This window comes from Diospyros lotus, chromosome 13, assembly GCF_014633365.1.
Source record: "Diospyros lotus cultivar Yz01 chromosome 13, ASM1463336v1, whole genome shotgun sequence".
In the NCBI taxonomy this organism is placed as follows: Eukaryota; Viridiplantae; Streptophyta; class Magnoliopsida; order Ericales; family Ebenaceae; genus Diospyros; species Diospyros lotus.
The window spans coordinates 3,596,109-3,613,090 of record NC_068350.1 but is presented as its reverse complement, the minus strand read 5'-3'; the positions used below and the strand labels follow the sequence as shown (position 1 = coordinate 3,613,090).

The following is a 16,982-nucleotide window of genomic DNA, read 5'->3' as shown; positions in this document are numbered from 1 at the left end:
AACCGCTCTCTATTCCAGTTTGTAATATCCTTTTCTGATAACAATAGCTTTTTATCAAGACACAAACTGGAGCACTAACCACATTATAACTAAAGCACCATCCTTTCACTAGGTCCACAAACCCTTTCTTCCTCAAACCACATGTTTTAAGATCTAAAGGGTTGCAGACTTTGGTTGAAACTCCAACAAACTATAGGTACAAGATCCAAGACTGCCCTTGGAAGACAGGTCTCTTCGCGTATTGGAAAAGATTCTCCCCAATTGCTTGTGTTCATATTTTCTGGCTAGGTATATTGCATTTTTTTTAATATTAATTATGTCACAAAGACGGACTTTTTTAGTTTTGACTACTATTTAGAGTTGGAATGTGAATGGACTACCACCTTTAATAGTCCACTTGTAAGTACTTGCTAAAAGTTAGTTTCTCGAAACTTCTGATTTTTAATGGAATTGTGTACTTTTTACTGGTTGATGAAAATCTCATATTATACAATAGTTTATATTATTCATAAATTTATAGTTGTTATAGCAGTGACCTCTTGTGAAATTCTCTGAAACTTCCGTTTTTTCATGTTTTTATAAATTTATCTCTTATGTAATATATTGCTCATTTTCTGCAGAACCGGTTGCTTGCAATGAACTACATAGATGAGGGAACTGATGATAAACTTTTTGAGGCTCACAGGTTCCTGTTAACTACCTTTCAATAATTCAAAATTGTCAAACCTGTTTTACTGAAAAGCCTTAATGCACAAATGTTGGAAATTTTATTATCTTTTTTAGTGCAATGGCTAGAAAGTGCTAAAGAAGTATTACATGAAGTGGACGCAGGGATATCACCATAGCATTGCTGTGGATAATCTCATACCTGTTACCTGTGTCAATGCCAGTATAACTATGCTGATGCTCCAATGTAGCTTAGCTCTCCTTTTTTATTTTTTCTTCCTTTTCTTTGGCAGTCAGGAGAACAGGAGTTTGCCTATATTGGAAACATAAAGATACTGATGTCCAACCTGACTCACAAGGGGGAATTCATTATAGTACTCCTTAAAAATGAAAGTTAACCAGCCAATGGATGCTAATATTTCAGTTTTACCAGGCATTGCTCATTTATAAGCTAAACATTGATTTAAAGATGCTTCATATGTTAAATAATATCCATGAAGGTTTTTCTTGGTCCTTGGAGTTATTGAAATGAGAAGTTCATATAATCTCAGGGTTGAGTGCAAAAATCTGCATTTAATTCTTTAATATTGAAGACAATGGTTTTCACCAAGCAATACTGACTTGGAACAGCAAAAAGATTAGCATTGTAGAGAAAGAGAAAAGGTTAAGAATACATCGTAGGCTTATTTATAGGTTGAAATAGAATCATCCTAACAACTACTATTTTCTGAGAAAAATAAATAAAAGATAAAACTAACTAAAGATAATGTCTACCAAAATTCAAATCAAACATAAATCCTAATATCAAACTGTAACTAATTGTCATTCATTTAACTAGTTGGTTTGCATATATGCTTCAATCATGTTTTTTACCCAAGTCTTAAGTAAAAAGGTTATTGAGTGCTTTTAAGCTACAGTATATGTTTTCCTTTTTATTATATTTTGCACGCTTATTTCTTCTATTCTATTTCCATTATGGGTGGAACCTTCTCATTCCGCCTGAACTGTGAAGCATGAGTACAAAAGGACTTGGGAACAAGAAGATATGAGTAGACTAATGCATTGGTTTTTCAAAGATTAGAACATGTTGGAACTGTGCAGTATTTTGTCTTTTTACAAATGTGTATATATATATATTTCTACTTGAAAGGAAAATGCAAACTTCCATGTATGTAAAAAAGTGGGAATAAAATGGTACAATGCCCAACTTTAGAAGTTCTGAATGTTGGCGCACAAAGTGGATGTTTTGACAGTTTGGTATGGAAAGTATCTGAATACCAAAAAATGAGGGTTTGAGAGGCATAAATTCATAATTCATTTTAATCTCTGGCCTATATTTGGTTCTCTACAAATTCGAAGACCCTATGTATGTTTGTATCATGTTAATATGCACATCTTCCTTAGATTTTCGAAAGCATGAACTCGAAATTATAAAACAATAGTAGTAGACATGTCTGATTGTAGCCTTTGCTAGCATGACCTGTGTTGACATGCCTGACCAATGGCAGTATTTTATGTGTTAGAATTGGACTCAAATCCCTAATACTTGTGTCTTTTATTTGGAGATCATCGCTATTGTTAATAATGACTCTTCTTTCTGATTATCTAGAATATCTTTTGCTATGATTTCAGATATTAACTGCAATGTATTGTATCCAACATTATATTTGTTTAATTGTCCATATTTCATGTACTTGTATATCATTTTATCAAAAGCACCTAGATTTTGGGTTGTATGATGCAATTTCTCTCTTGGTTGTCTTCTTACACTCAGAAACGCGTATCTGTTATTCTATTCTGTTAGGTCAAGTTCATTCTTGATTTGAACTTTACTATTTTATTAAAGTACCGTTATGGTTCTTATGTTTTGTTATTGAGCCTGGAGTAATAGAATCTAAATCATTATATCGGAATGGAGAAGAGAGCCATACTTTGATGGATTAAGAGTTTGCCAGAATTGCAAATGTGTATGGGAAGTTATTCTGTATTATCATTATGTAGATGGATATCTCTTCTTGGTGGCATAGCAAATGTGCTTTCAGGTCTTCAGAATCTTTCTGCTTAAAACCTCCTTGGTGCCAGGGTGAAAGTAAAATTAGACCTGTTATTTTTCCTGTATATTTAATTAATGGTTCTAGTAGAGCCTCTGTCTTCTTTGTAAATTAAAAAATTAGAGGACCTGGAGTATCAGTATCTTTCCATCAATCTTTACATTCTCCCAGCTCAAATTAAGTTTGAAATGTCTGTTTTGTAATTTAACAGACTGGACATTATTGATCACAACCCTATTCAATTTTGGAGAATAAATTTGCTTGTAGATAGGGGTCAAGGATAACTAAGAATAGGATAAAGTGGGAGCTTCTATGAAGAAAAATAAAGAAACTAAAAAGAGAGAACTGAAACCAAATTTGCTGAAAATGATTCTTGACATTAGAAACAGAAGAGCAGTTGAGTATTTATAGACTGTGGACTCAACTCATTCTGTTAGAGATGCAACTAACCTTGACAGCTGTACTAGACAAGTCCTAACTGACAAACTTAACAGAACAACAGCTAATATTCCTTTGTACAGGAGAAATAGAACTATTTTTGTCAACATAGGAGAGTTGGGCCCCAGCTGTCTTTGTGTCTGCTGAAGCCCAGTTGATAAATAGTTGAGCTTCTGGTTGATTGTCCCACAAGCTAACTAATTTGCTCGTTTAGAATCTGATTTTGTTGTGTTTTGCATCGAGTACATTCTAGAAGACTTAGAAGAATCAGGAGAAATCAGTGCAGTCAGATTTGTATTTGAGCGACAGTTTAGTTAGTTAGGTGTTCCTAATGATAACAGTCATATGAGGGTATTTTAGAGATTGTGTTGTCTTTTATTATCCTTTGTAATTTCTGCCCTAATTGTTTATAAAAGGAAGATGGGGCAGTTGCTTAGATCATCATTCATTTTCTGATAACGCTTGCTGTGAAAATTGGGAGAAAAGTCTAGATAAGTAGCACTTTGTAATCTCAGTTGTATTGTACACGAGTGAGAGGGTTTCTTGTACTGATTCTATCAAGATTTCTAGTGGATTGCTCTCAGATCAAAGAGGCTGGATGTAGGATTGCTTTGAACCAGGATAAAATCCTTGTCTTCTTGTGTGGTTTGGTTGTTTCTTTCCTATTTCATTACAGTTTTCAATTCTGTTGATTGTGATTGAATCGGGTGAGGGTGTGTTGTGTTGGCTGTGATTAGAGTGATCCTAATTGTAGCAAATTGGTATTAGGGTTGCGAAACTCAATCTAGAATTGCCAAGAACCCTAGAAACCGATAGGATTATCCACTGTCATGGCTTCCACTGCCTCTGCCACAAGGTATGACATTGAGAAATTTGATGGTCTTAATGACTTTGGCCTTTGGAGAATGAAAATGAGAGCCTTATTGGGTAATTTAGGATTAGAAGAAGCTCTTGATGGAGAGTCTAAAATGCCGAAAACATATTTGGAAGAACGAAAGAAAGAAATTACCAAGAAGGCATATAACACCCTAATCTTGAGTTTAGGGGACAAAGTTCTTAGAGAGGTTTCAAAGATGGAAATCGCGGCAGAATTATGGCTTAGATTAGAGAGCTTGTATATGATGAAATCCCTATTAAGTAGGCTGTACTTAAAGGCTATATTTTTTACCTTTACGATGCAAGAAGGGCAGAAACTTTAAAGTCATATAGATGACTTCAATAAACTATGTCTTGACTTAGAAAACATAGATGTAATCTATGATGATGAAGATAAAGCCCTAATATTATTGCACTCCTTGCCTTAAGTCATATGAAACCTTTGTGGATATCCTTAAACATGGTAGGGACACTTACCTTAGAGGATGTAGTTGGTGTATTGCACTCTAAGGAATTACAACAGAAAGTAGAAGGAAAGATTTCAGCTGGAGATGTCCTAACTGTTAGGAGCAGGGCTGAAAGAAGAGAGTTTAGAAATAGGGGGACGTCTAGGTCAAAGTCTAGGAGTGGCAGGAAAGCCATTAAGTGCTATCACTGCTATGAAGAGGGCCACATTAAGAAAAATTGCCCTAGGAGAAAGAAGGAATATCAAGAAAGATTGAATCCTGAAATTTTATCCTCCTTATGTGAGTATGACTATGATAGTGCAGATGCATTGGTTGCATCTTGCAAAGAAGATAAGGAGGTGTGGGTATTGGACTTGAGTCGCTCATTTTACATGACACCCCATAGAGAATGGTTCCTAAACTATAAAGATATTGTGGGTAGTAAAGTGATTTTAGGCAGTGTTCTAAAAGGCGGCCGCCTAGGCGTTAGGTGACCTCTGGTCGCTGCGATTAACTGCTAATCAGCACCCTTAGGTGCCGAGCCAATTACTCTGGCCAAATCGGCGCCTAGCCGTAGGCGCTGCCTATCTACTTGGGTCGCATGCCACCTAAGTCGTCTCTCGTCGCACGTCGCCTGACTCGTCGCTTGCTCCCTCTTTGCTGTAATCGTCGCCACCGTGAATCGTCTCCCTGCTATTCTCGATCTTCTTCCTCTGGTACATATAGCCATCATTTGGGTTCGAAGTTCTTGTTGTTGTAGTAGCTACTAGTTCTCGATCTTCTTCCTCCGCCAAGTGGTGTTATAGCAGCTGCTTGCTATTTTGCTGCTGCTTGTATTTTCTTGCGTTGTTGATTTGTCTGTTTTGTATTTTGTTATTGCTTCTGTTATTTTTCTTATGTCTTTATTTGATTCTATTGTTTCTAATGCCTATAAGTTGTGTTTCACAAAGTCAAGAGTCTAAACCCTAAACTTAATAATCTATATTAATATTTCATAATCTTTGTTTAATTTATATGTGCATTTGGGATAATATGAATTTTAATTTGTATGTACATTTAGAATTATATGAATTTTAATTTAAAAATAACAATTTTTCTAGGCCTTGCCTAGTCCCCGCCTAGGCACTAGGCCCCAGCTTGACGCCCGACTATTGCCTAGCGCGTTTTAGAACACTGATTTTAGGGAATAACCATGAGTGTATCATTAAGGGAGTTGGAGACATAAAACTAAGAATGCATGATGGATCAATTAAAACTCTAAATTCTGTTAGGTATGTTCCAGATTTGAAAAGGAACTTCATTTCCCTAGGAGAATTGGATAAGAGTGGCTGTTACTATAGAGGGGATGGTGGAGTCTTAAAAGTATCTAAGGGATCTCTTATATACATGAAAGCTATCCTACCCAATGGAATTTATGTGCTGCAAGCAACCACTTTTAAGTGGTGAGGCAGCTATAGGTGAAAACCGAACCTATGAACATACAAAATTGTGGCATTATAGGATGGCTCACATAAGTGAGCAATGCCTTAGAGAATTGTTGAAACAAGGGATCCTAGTTGCAGAAAATTGAACAGAATTAGATCAATGTGAGTCTTGTATTTTTGGCAAGTCTTCTAAGGTAAAATTCCCTAAGAAAGCAAACCACATCTCTAAAGCCCCCTTAGAATATATTCACTTGGATTTGTGGGGCCCTAGTTAGACTTTAACTCACGGTGGGGCAAGGTATTTTTTATCAATCATAGATGATTTCTCTTGGATGGTTTGGGTCTATGTTTTAAAATCAAAAGATCACACCTTTGAGGCTTTTAAAAACTAGAAAACTTTGATAGAGAATTAAAAAGGTATGAAAATCAAAGTCATTAGGACAGATAATGTACTTGAATTTTGTAATAAAGATTTTGCCCAAATGTGTAAAGAAAATGGTATACTTAGGCATTTGACAGTCCTGGAAAACCCTAAACAAAATGGCCTAGTTGAGAGAATGAATAGGACTCTACTTGGGAGGGTGAGATGCATGTTAATCCATGCTAGGTTGTCAAAAACATTCTAGGGAGAAGCTGTCTTAACAGCTGCATATGTCATTAATAGGTCTCCTTTGGCCGCAATAGGGTTTAAAACATCCTATGAAATGTGGAATGGCCATAAGCCGAGCTTAGAACACCTAAGGGTATTTGGCTGCATTGCTTATGCACATATTAAGCAAGGACAACTAGGGCCTAGAGCCAAAAGGTGTCTATTTATTGGATATCCAACCGGGGTGAAGGGATATAAGCTATGGACCCTAGAAGAAGGATTGCCTAGAACATTAGTGAGCAGTAATGTAACCTTTAGTGAGGATTCTTTCTTGAAAGATGATAAGGTAGAGTTCCAAAAGGATGGGAAAGGAAAGGGTAAGGCTGTTGAAATAGAACAGCAACTGCAAGATTAATACCATGATGCTGCCTCTGATAGTCCCCTGGGTTTGGGAGCAGACCAGCATAGTGCTGGTGCTGGTTCACCTACCTTAGATAGTTACCAGCTCATTGACAATGCTGGTTCTTCCAGTTTTGATAGAGACCTGCAGACTGACAGTGCTAGTTCCTCTGGTTTGGGCAGTGACCTTAGCTTAGGAAGGTATAATGTGGCTAGAGATAGGCAAATGAGGGCGGTTAGACCTCCTATAAGGTATGGATTTTTGGATCTAGTATCCTATGCATTGTCAAGTGCAGTTGAGGTAGCTGGAGATGAGCCTCTTTCGTATGAAGAGGCTGTTATGTCCAAACATTCCAAGAAATGGCTGGCTGCCATGGAATTTGAAATGGAATCTCTTGAGAAAAATAAGACTTGGATCTTGGTTGAAAGGCACCAAGATAAGAGGGTAGTAGGTTGTAAGTGGCAGTTCAAAATTAAAGAAGGGGCAAGTAAGGAGCAAAAACCTAGGTATAAAGCTAGGTTAATAGTAAAAGGATTCACTCAAGTCGTCGGGGTGGATTTTAATGAGGTATTCTCACCGATAGTGAGACATACATCAATCAAAATCTTGCTTGCAATAATTGCCCATCTAGACTTAAGCCTAGAGTAGATGGATGTGACCACTGCATTCCTACATGGTGAATTAGAAAAGGACATTCTAATGGAGCAACCAAAGGGATTTGAGATTAAGGGTTAGGAGCAAGTGTACTTGTTGAAAAAGTCCTTATATGGACTTAAGCAATCCCCTAGGCACTAGGCAATGGCTTGTTGTGTCTAGGTTAAGCATATTTCGGCTAAAATTTCAATTTATCTCCTCCTTTATATGGATGACATGCTAATTGCTTGTAATACCCGAAAATTTTGTAAATAAGTGTTTTGATGGAAATATGAAATTTCGTGAAAAATGGATATTAAAATACTTTGAATAAGTGACCGAATCAACTGCAGGGAGTATCCTGGAACTTAGATATCTAAGGAAAAGCTTATGAGCTTGACGAGCGTCTCGAGATAAGATTTATGGCATAGAGAGAAATTGGATCAGGGACAGATTTCGGTACAGCTACGATTCAGGCTGAGAAACCGAATGATCGTAAGGGACTTCCGGAAAGTCAACGGAACCCTAAGTAGGTTCATATTTAGTATAAGGAATAACCCTTAAGTGGTTTCAGGAAGAAACAAAAGGATTTGTGGTCAAAAGATGATCTTACTTATATTCGGGCCTAAGTTTAATTTCTTAATCTTCCTCGAGGGAGGTCGAAAAGATGTTTTTTCTAAATCTTCGGAGATGAAATGAAGAGTTTGGAACTTATGGAGCTTAGTGGAATTGTTGGATAACTCAAGGGCTTCAAGGAAAGGGTCAAAATGGCATTTGGAAGAAGCTTGGGGGTCAAAAATGCAATTTTCCAAACTGCTGCAGCACCATGGCCGACCTGCCACCTCACGTGGAGCCCAAATCCGACGATGGGACGGTTGGATCTTGTAGGGTATGGCCAAGCATGGGCCCAGGAAGCGTGGGGGCGAAGCAAATGCCGGTGATTGGCCGAGGGATGGCCGGATTTTGCCTATAAATAGCAAGGGTTTTGGTCGAGATTTAACACACAAATTGCTCGAGTTTGGGAGTGTGTTTGAGAGATTGGATAGAGGGCTTTCATTCCTTGTGTCAAGAGGATCAATTCTAGAAATTTTGGAGTGTTTTCATGGTGGTTTAAGTGGGTTTCAAAGGTTGTCGGAAAATCGGGTAAGTTGTTGGAGCTGAACATTAAACCGGTCGATTGGAGGCCTTGTGGTGGTGTTTTCAGGCCAAAATGCATGCCATTGTGATGTACTTGAAGAGGTCTACAAGGTGGTGTAATCGGGGGGAAAATTCCGATCGTCGTTGACGAGGGGGTCGCTTGAGAAGACAATTGGCGCGTGTAGTGCACACATGGGTCTTCACGTGCAGGGCGCGTGGCTAGCGCGTGAGGGCGAGGTATTTTTTGGAATTTTTTTTAATATTTTTAGAAAAATATTTTATGAATTATGGTGGAGAAAAATTTGGGAAAAACTTTGAGGAGGTATTTATTTTGGAATTTTTGAGGAGAAATATATGAAGAAAATGAGGAGAAATTATGAAAAAATAGATGATATTCTTTTGAATGAATATGATGTCTAGGGATCGTTGGGGCTCGAGGTTGAGTAATAGTACGATTATTTGAGGCTTGGCATGAAAATCGAGGTTAAGCACAAGAATCGAGGTATTTTGAGTACATTTAAGGTGAGTGGTTCTACTGAAAAATTGGTTTGTTGCATGTAAGTGTTCCTACCTAAAACTTGGTTTATTGTGGGTGGTTTGACCCTATACTTGATTTGTTTTATACAAACGGTTTGACCTGTGATAGGTTGATTTCATGTGGAGGGTTCATCCGAAATGTTTACTTGCGTGTGCATTCAAATATGTGTATTGAAATGTTATTTTATGAAATGCATCATTACATGTTGTGGTTATGGCATTGGCATATGTGTTGGAAATGGGTAGTGTTATGGCATTGGCATGTGTGTTTGAGTGGGAACATAATCTCTGATGTGATTCTGGTGTGTCGGGTTCCTACGTTGATGTTGACCCTCCTGTGTTGGGAGTGGTAAAGATTGTTCTCGAGATGCTGGAGATATGCGTTGATGTTGCCCCTCTTTAGTTAGGATTGTGTTATGCCTATGCGTCAATGTGATTATGTTGCCTTTAGAGAGATTGCTCTTTTCTCGTGGTATGGGTTAAGCGCTGTATGAGATTTTTTTGGGCAGGAACATGTCGGGATGTGTCAGTTTGTTCATAGTCTTGCATATATTCACGAAAATATTTTGAACTCTCACTTAGATGATTCGACATCTAATTTGGACTATATCATTGGAATATTCAAACGTTCCAGGTGAAAGCAGTGGCGCCAAGGGAAAAGAGGCTATCGAGATGTAGCCGTTAATTGCATTTGAGACCTTTAGCATATATTTTGATTATGTTTGAAGTGTTTAGTTGTGTTGCTGAGGGATTAATTTCTATGTATTTTGTTTCAAAGATGTCATGTCAAACAATGGTACAGTTTCTATATTATGAATAAAGGAATTATGGTTATGTATCATTTGAGGTTTTGATCTTGCTTCCGCATTTATGATGATATTACATGTCTTAGCTTATTGATTATTAAGTTTGATATGCTGAGAAGGTAGAACGGGATTGTTGAGAATTATTTATGTTGAGTATATGTTGGGAAAAAAAAATATTCCCAAAATCTCGGGTTAATGCACGCTTGGGAAAAGCGGGGTGTTATATTGCTAGTCAATCAGATGAGGAAATTCAAAGGTTAAAGTTGCAACTGAAATCCACTTTTGAAATGGAGTTAGGAGAGGCTAGGAAGATTTTAAGGATAGAAATATTGAGGAATAGACAAGAAAGGTTGATTCAGCTATCCCAAAAGTCCTATCTAGAGAAAGTGCTTAAGAAATTTAGCATGCTTGATGCAAAGGAGGTAAATGTTCCATTTGCATAGCACTTTAAGCTATCCCATAATCAATCACCAAGTGATGAAGAGAGCAGGAGAGAAATGAGCAAGATTCCCTACTCTAGTGTTGTAAGAAGCCTTATGTATTGTATGGTGTGCACTAGGTTGGATTTAGCACATGCTACGAATGTTGCAAGTAGGTTATGACTAATCTGGTAAAAGAACATTGGGCTGCTGTTAAGTTTATCTTCAGATACCTTAAATGATCAATGAACATGGCTTTAATTTATGGTGGAGCTAGTATAGAAGATGAGTCTAACATTCTAGGGTTCACTGATGCTGACTATGCAACAGATTTGGATAAAAGAATCAGTGAACTATGGAGGTATGACATCGAGAACTATGGAGGAATGACTGATGCTAACTATCGGGTATGTTTTCAAGCTATGGAATGCAACCATTGGCTGGAAAACAAATTTGCAATTGGTGGTGGCTCTTTCAACCTCCGAGGTCGAGTATATAGCTGTCACAGAAGCTATAAAGGAAGGTTTATGGTTGAAAGGTTTAGTAAGTGAACTACTAGGGAAAAATGTTAAGGCTATCTTAAAGTGTGATAATCAAAGTGTTATATACTTGGGTAAGAACCAAGTTCACCATGAGAGAACTAAACACATTGATGTAAAGTACCATTTCATCAGAGAAGTACTTGAAAGAAAAGAAATAGATCTGATAAAGGTTGCAAGAGAAGAAAATACAGCCGACATGTTTACTAAGGCAGTTTCTATTTCAAAATTACACCATTTTTTGAGGCTCTTACATGTTTATATTTGTGAATGATCAGTTTATTTTGCAGGTTCGGAAGAAGAGCAATTGGTGGAATCGGGTTCTGGAAAATACTCATGCAAAATGGTGGAGATTTGTTGTGTTTTGCATCGAGTACATTCTAGAAGACTTAGAAGAATCAGGAGAAATCAGTGGAGTCAGATTTGTATTTGAGCAACAGTTTAGTTAGTTAGGTGTTCCTAACGATAACGGTCATATGAGGGTATTTTAGAGATTGTGCTGTCTTTTATTATCCCTTGTAATTTCCTCCCTAATTGTCTATAAAAGGAAGACAGGGGGCAGTCGCTTAGATCATCGTTCATTTTCTGATAATGCGTGCTGTGAAAATTGAGAGGAAAGTCTAGAGAAGTAGTGCTTTGTAATCTCAGTTGTATTGTACTCGTGTGAGAGGGTTTCTTGTACTGATTCTATCAAAATTTCTAGTGGATTGCTCTCGGATCAAAGAGGCTGGTGTAGGATTGCTCACAACAATCTGAACGGGGATAAAATCCTTGTCTTCTTGTGTGGTTTGGTTGTTTCTTTCCGTTTTCATTACAGTTTTCAATTCTGTTTTCTATTTCTGTTGATTGTGATTGAATCGGGTGAGGGTGTGTTGTGTATTTGGCTGTGATTAGAGTGATCCTAGTGCTCCTAATTGTAACAAATTGGTATCAGAGCTGGAAAACTCAATCAAGAATTGCCAAGAACCCTAGAAACCGATAGGATTATCCACTGTCATGGCTTCCATAGCCTCTGCCGCAAGGTATGACATCGAGAAATTCGGTGGTCTTAATGACTTTGGCCTTTGGAGAATGAAAATGAGAGCCGTATTGGGTAATTTAGGATTAGAAAAAGCTCTCGATGGACAGTCTAAAATGCCGAAAACATATTTGGAAGAACGAAAGAAAGAAATACCAAGGCAGCATATAACACCCTAATCTTGAGTTTAGGGGATCCTTCACATGCTGTGCTGGGAATTTGAGGATTGAAGAAAACTTGAAAATTGTGCAACTCCAGCTATAGATATGTGCTTATGCATGTGCCATACTTGAGCTTTGTTTCCTTTTCCATCAAAGTAAGTTTTTACACGCGCTAGGCAGGATGAATGCTTACATGAGGTTTACATAGGTTAAGTTCGAGTACTTGGGTTTTTTTGCCCCATTAGGGCATTTTTTTGGAAGTATGATATACTGCATTTCAATGTCACCTTTCTCTCTATATGCTAGTTACAGAGTTAAACTTTGTCATGAATGACCACCTAGACACATCCAAAATTTTCCTTTTACAGGAATAATTAAATCTTGAAGAAAAGTAAAACTGTTTCCTTTTTTCCTAAAACATGGGTCATCTGTTCGCCCACAACATCTTATGAGTGGGTGGGCTAGCTAAACATTTTCTTTTGTTGAGTCAGGTGGGCTCAAATAACTTTTATATATTGTTTGGTTAACTTAGTGTGGTGATGTCATTTTTTGGAATATAGAAACTTTTTGGCTATAACTTTGTTGGTATAATTAAGAAAAAGTTTGATTGCAAATAAAACAAGAAAACTGGAGTAGAATAGTAATGTCATTTCTATTTGGCTATTGAATGATTGAGAGTTGATTCAGTTGAAATATGAGAAAATCTTGTGTCAACTTTATCCTTTCGATTGAGAAGAACATTCCTTGGCTTCTAATGGAGAATGTTATGGTGTTTTCCTGCTTAATCTATCTAAATCCTTTGTTTGCCTCCAGAAAACTTTTCTGTGAGGTTCTGGTATCAAATGCTTCTCATGAATTGACATATTAGCATTCTTTCTATTACTTAACATATTTAAAGCTATAGTTGCTTTGGGCTGTTGATTAATTTAAAATGTATACTTACAGAGATTGGGGTATGCGTTTTATGAGGTTATATCCACAAAACACTTCATGGGACAACCCAAAAGATCCAGAACGACCACTTGTCATTGGATATGTATCACCTGATTATTTTACTCATTCTGTATCATATTTCATTGAAGCCCCTCTTGTCCATCATGATTATGCAAATTACAAGGTGGTCGTCTATTCAGCTGTTGTGAAGGTATTCCTTTGTATTCCAACACCCCCCCTCTCCATGGTAGTATTAAAAAAATTATTGTCACCTTTTGATGTCACTGTGCACGTCATATTGCTTTTAGATATCATTTTTCCACTACTCGCTTGATTCAAACTAGTATCATTTCTGTTCCCATATAGAGGCATGTGCAAAATGAATCTCTATTAGACTGTTGGGAAAAGTTTGCTAATACTAAGGTTATCCTTTTGTTTTAATGTCACAGGCAGATGCAAAAACTAATAGATTTAGTGAAAAGGTCTTAAAAAAGGGTGGACTCTGGAGAGATATCTATGGCATTGATGAGAAGAAGGTTGCAAGCATGGTTAGAGAAGATAAAATTGATATCTTGGTAGAACTTACTGGTCATACTGCAAACAATAAGTTGGGAATGATGGCATGCCGGGCTGCACCAGTTCAGGTATCTTTGGGGATGTAATTATATCAGTAACTTGATACTTTTTGCTGAACATGTGTTTTTTTCTTTTTATGTATTGACAGATATATTTAATCTGGTTGCAGCTGTTGTCATGTGGTGATGCCTTGTATGGGAACCGTGCAACCTTTATTTTCCTTAGAGGGGAAATGATTTCTTCACATATCGTATATGTGAAGGGCTATTAGAGATCTAGTGATAAATACTAAATGCATTTTTTTCATATCTATTTGTTTTTTATCTTGATTTTGTAAATCACTTATTTTTTCAATTTTTTTCTTGTTTGGTGGTCAAACGTTCACAATTTCAAGCATGGTGACAGGTTCTTCAAAAGTAAACTCTAGCAAAGGGAAAAAAACAAGGAGATTTGGAGTACAAAAAGATTCCCTATTTGTTAAATTTTTTTTCTCTTCCCTAGATCGACACAAAAGATAGGCATGTTTCCATGTTGTATAAGTTGGTTCATCAATATCAATTATGTGATGGAATACAACTATATATCAATTATCTACATTTAATGCCATCTCATGAAAATTTTGATTTTTGTCATTATCTTGCCAGAGGGTTGTGTCATAAAGGGCATCCAACATAAAATTTTGCCACATTGCCGTTTTGCATGAATTTGTATTGTCAATATGACTTTTAGAAGTCAATTGACATTATGAATTTGTGCGAACCGACCCTAACTTGGTTAGGATAAGGTGCAGTTGATGATGACCTAGATGGACATCAAATAGTAGAGTTGGTTTAATTTCTTGGATCTGGATATGCAGCAACTTGTCTTACTATTCGACTAGATTTCTTTCTTTGCCTTTTTGTTTTATTTCTATCTGCATTCTTCCTTTTGTTTTGTTGAGTGGGTGATGCAAGAGGTTGCTTTAGTTTTGAACTGCTGCTCTTTTGGGCAAACCCTATGCAAAAGGACAGATAGCAAGCCACAGCTTCAACACTAAGTGAGAAATGCACTGGAATTAAGAACATATCTTGAAATATAACAATCAGGACAGGAGGAGGACACGGATGGATTTTTCTTGCTGAGTGAGAAATGCAGTGGACAAGGAAGTTTGCTAGGTCAATATTACAGAACTTAGAATAGCCTCCTAATGATATAGTCACAATTAATTGTTCTGCCCTACCAAAAAAAGTCAAGATGGCTTCGAAATTGTAGCATTGGTCATATAAGGAGCCTAGTAGTTAGATCTCAAATCTGGTCTCTGGCATAGTGCCATAAACTACAATGAAGCACCTCTTGGGTGGCAGTGTCATGTCTGGCTCGATTATCATGACTATTATTTTGGTTTCCAATGCCACTCGGAAACACAAAACCTTGACTTCTACTATAATGTTGAGGAGACTCATCATTGTTCCAATATGGTACACATTCACTGAGAATTGCCAAGTGCTTAGGATCAATATTAACTGGGAAAGATTATATGGATGCGGTTCTCATGATCTTAAATATGTCTTGACAAGGGATGGAAATTTGCTTCACCAAGAATTGGAAATTTTAGTGGCTCAAATATTGTCTTCCAACTAGCTGAAAATTTCTGAATCACCATTTCTTCTTGATGTTCCTACACCTTGTAAACATCAGGGAAAATTGATTGAATCATGTTCAGTGCTTCAGCTTTTTAATAACTGCTTAAGGTTAACAAAGTACTGGGTAACTGATCACTCCATTATAATTAAATGTTAACCATTGCCCTAATGCAATGGTTAAGGAGCATTAAGTAAATATTTTTTTTTAATAATGTGTATTTATTAAATCTAGTTTTTAGAACTAAACAGTTTTTATTGGTTGGTGTTAAAACTCATGCATTTATTATAATAAAACCAGTCAATAGAAAATGTTTAGGCCTAAAAACGAGGTATGATAAATACACATTGTCCAAAAAAAAAAAGGTGTTTTTAATGCTCCATTAGCATTACCTTTAAAAAATAGTGACTAGAAAATAGTAACAGGAGCATGCCCAGATCAAGGCTTTAGCAGTGCTAGAAAAACAATATAAGAATATTTCTTAGTATTATTTAATCTTTGGGGTTAGTAAAGGCTATTATGCTTGCTTTAAATATTTAAATGCCATGGCAAACCTTCTGGGAGTTATTTGATGTGGTTGATCTGTCAGTAGACATTTACTGCTGTGGTTACTTTGGCTTCTTACATTCTTGTTGGCTTGCATTTTTGCTAGGTGACTTGGATTGGCTACCCAAATACAACTGGTTTGCCTACAGTTGATTATAGAATTACTGATACATTGGCTGACCCTCCTGACACAAGACAGAAGTATGTGGCATTTTCATTTATGAGCTCATTATTTTCAAGTACTAATTTTCGTAAACATTTTTTAAGGATGAAATTCAAATATATTATCTTTTTGTGTATTTCTTTCCTTAACTGACAGGCATGTTGAGGAGTTGGTCAGGTTACCTGAATGTTTCCTTTGTTATACACCATCTCCTGAAGCTGGGACTGTGTCTCCAACTCCTGCTCTTTCCAATGGTTTCATTACTTTTGGCAGTTTTAACAATCTAGCAAAGGTATTGATTTGTGTGGAACAATGAATCTGTTTTTCATCTGTTAATACAGAAAGAAGACACCATATTCACTTAATAAGTATGACATGTTTTCACCCTCTCATCAGATAACACCTAAAGTGCTGCAAGTTTGGGCAAGAATTTTATGTGCAGTTCCAAATTCTCGACTTATTGTAAAGTGCAAGCCTTTCTGTTGTGATAGTGTAAGGCAGAGATTCCTTTCAACACTGGAGCAGTTAGGTTTGGAGTCACTAAGAGTTGACCTTTTGCCTTTAATTCTTCTCAACCATGACCATATGCAAGCATATGCTCTTATGGATGTTAGGTAATACTTTGTTCATTTTAACTTCTAAGAAGAAATTATTTTCATTCCTTTTCTTCATATCTTCAACATAGTTGGTATCTGATCTTGATGTACAACTACCACACACAAAATGCTCATGATGTTGCGGTATTCATTAATACTCTCATTAAAATATCTATCTGGATTTTTCTGTCCCAAGCTTTTGCACATTCTCCTTTCTGTTTTATGTTAGATGCTATGTGATGGAACTTAATTAGCTATTAATTTTTTTGCTGGACATATTACATCCTGATTATTAGTGATATTGTGGAAATTTTGAAATGAGAGGTAGTTTTTGAACAAAAGCTTATTAGGGTACATCTGGGATAGTCAGCAGAAATAGAGTGAGGTTTTGACTTGATTAGTTGTATG

At 36.7% G+C, this 16,982-nt stretch overlaps 1 protein-coding gene across 1 annotated transcript in view; it reads left to right on the top strand.

Annotated features, from left to right (window-relative positions):
* The window catches only part of LOC127788334 (probable UDP-N-acetylglucosamine--peptide N-acetylglucosaminyltransferase SPINDLY), a 39,956-nt gene that overhangs the window by 19,725 nt on the left and 3,249 nt on the right, over window positions 1-16,982 (top strand). The window contains exons 11-16 of the mRNA XM_052316475.1: window positions 621-685; window positions 13,086-13,284; window positions 13,523-13,717; window positions 15,922-16,016; window positions 16,135-16,270; window positions 16,375-16,592. Of these exons, the coding sequence (XP_052172435.1) occupies window positions 621-685; window positions 13,086-13,284; window positions 13,523-13,717; window positions 15,922-16,016; window positions 16,135-16,270; window positions 16,375-16,592 (908 nt within the window). The remainder of the gene's footprint in view (window positions 1-620; window positions 686-13,085; window positions 13,285-13,522; window positions 13,718-15,921; window positions 16,017-16,134; window positions 16,271-16,374; window positions 16,593-16,982) is intronic.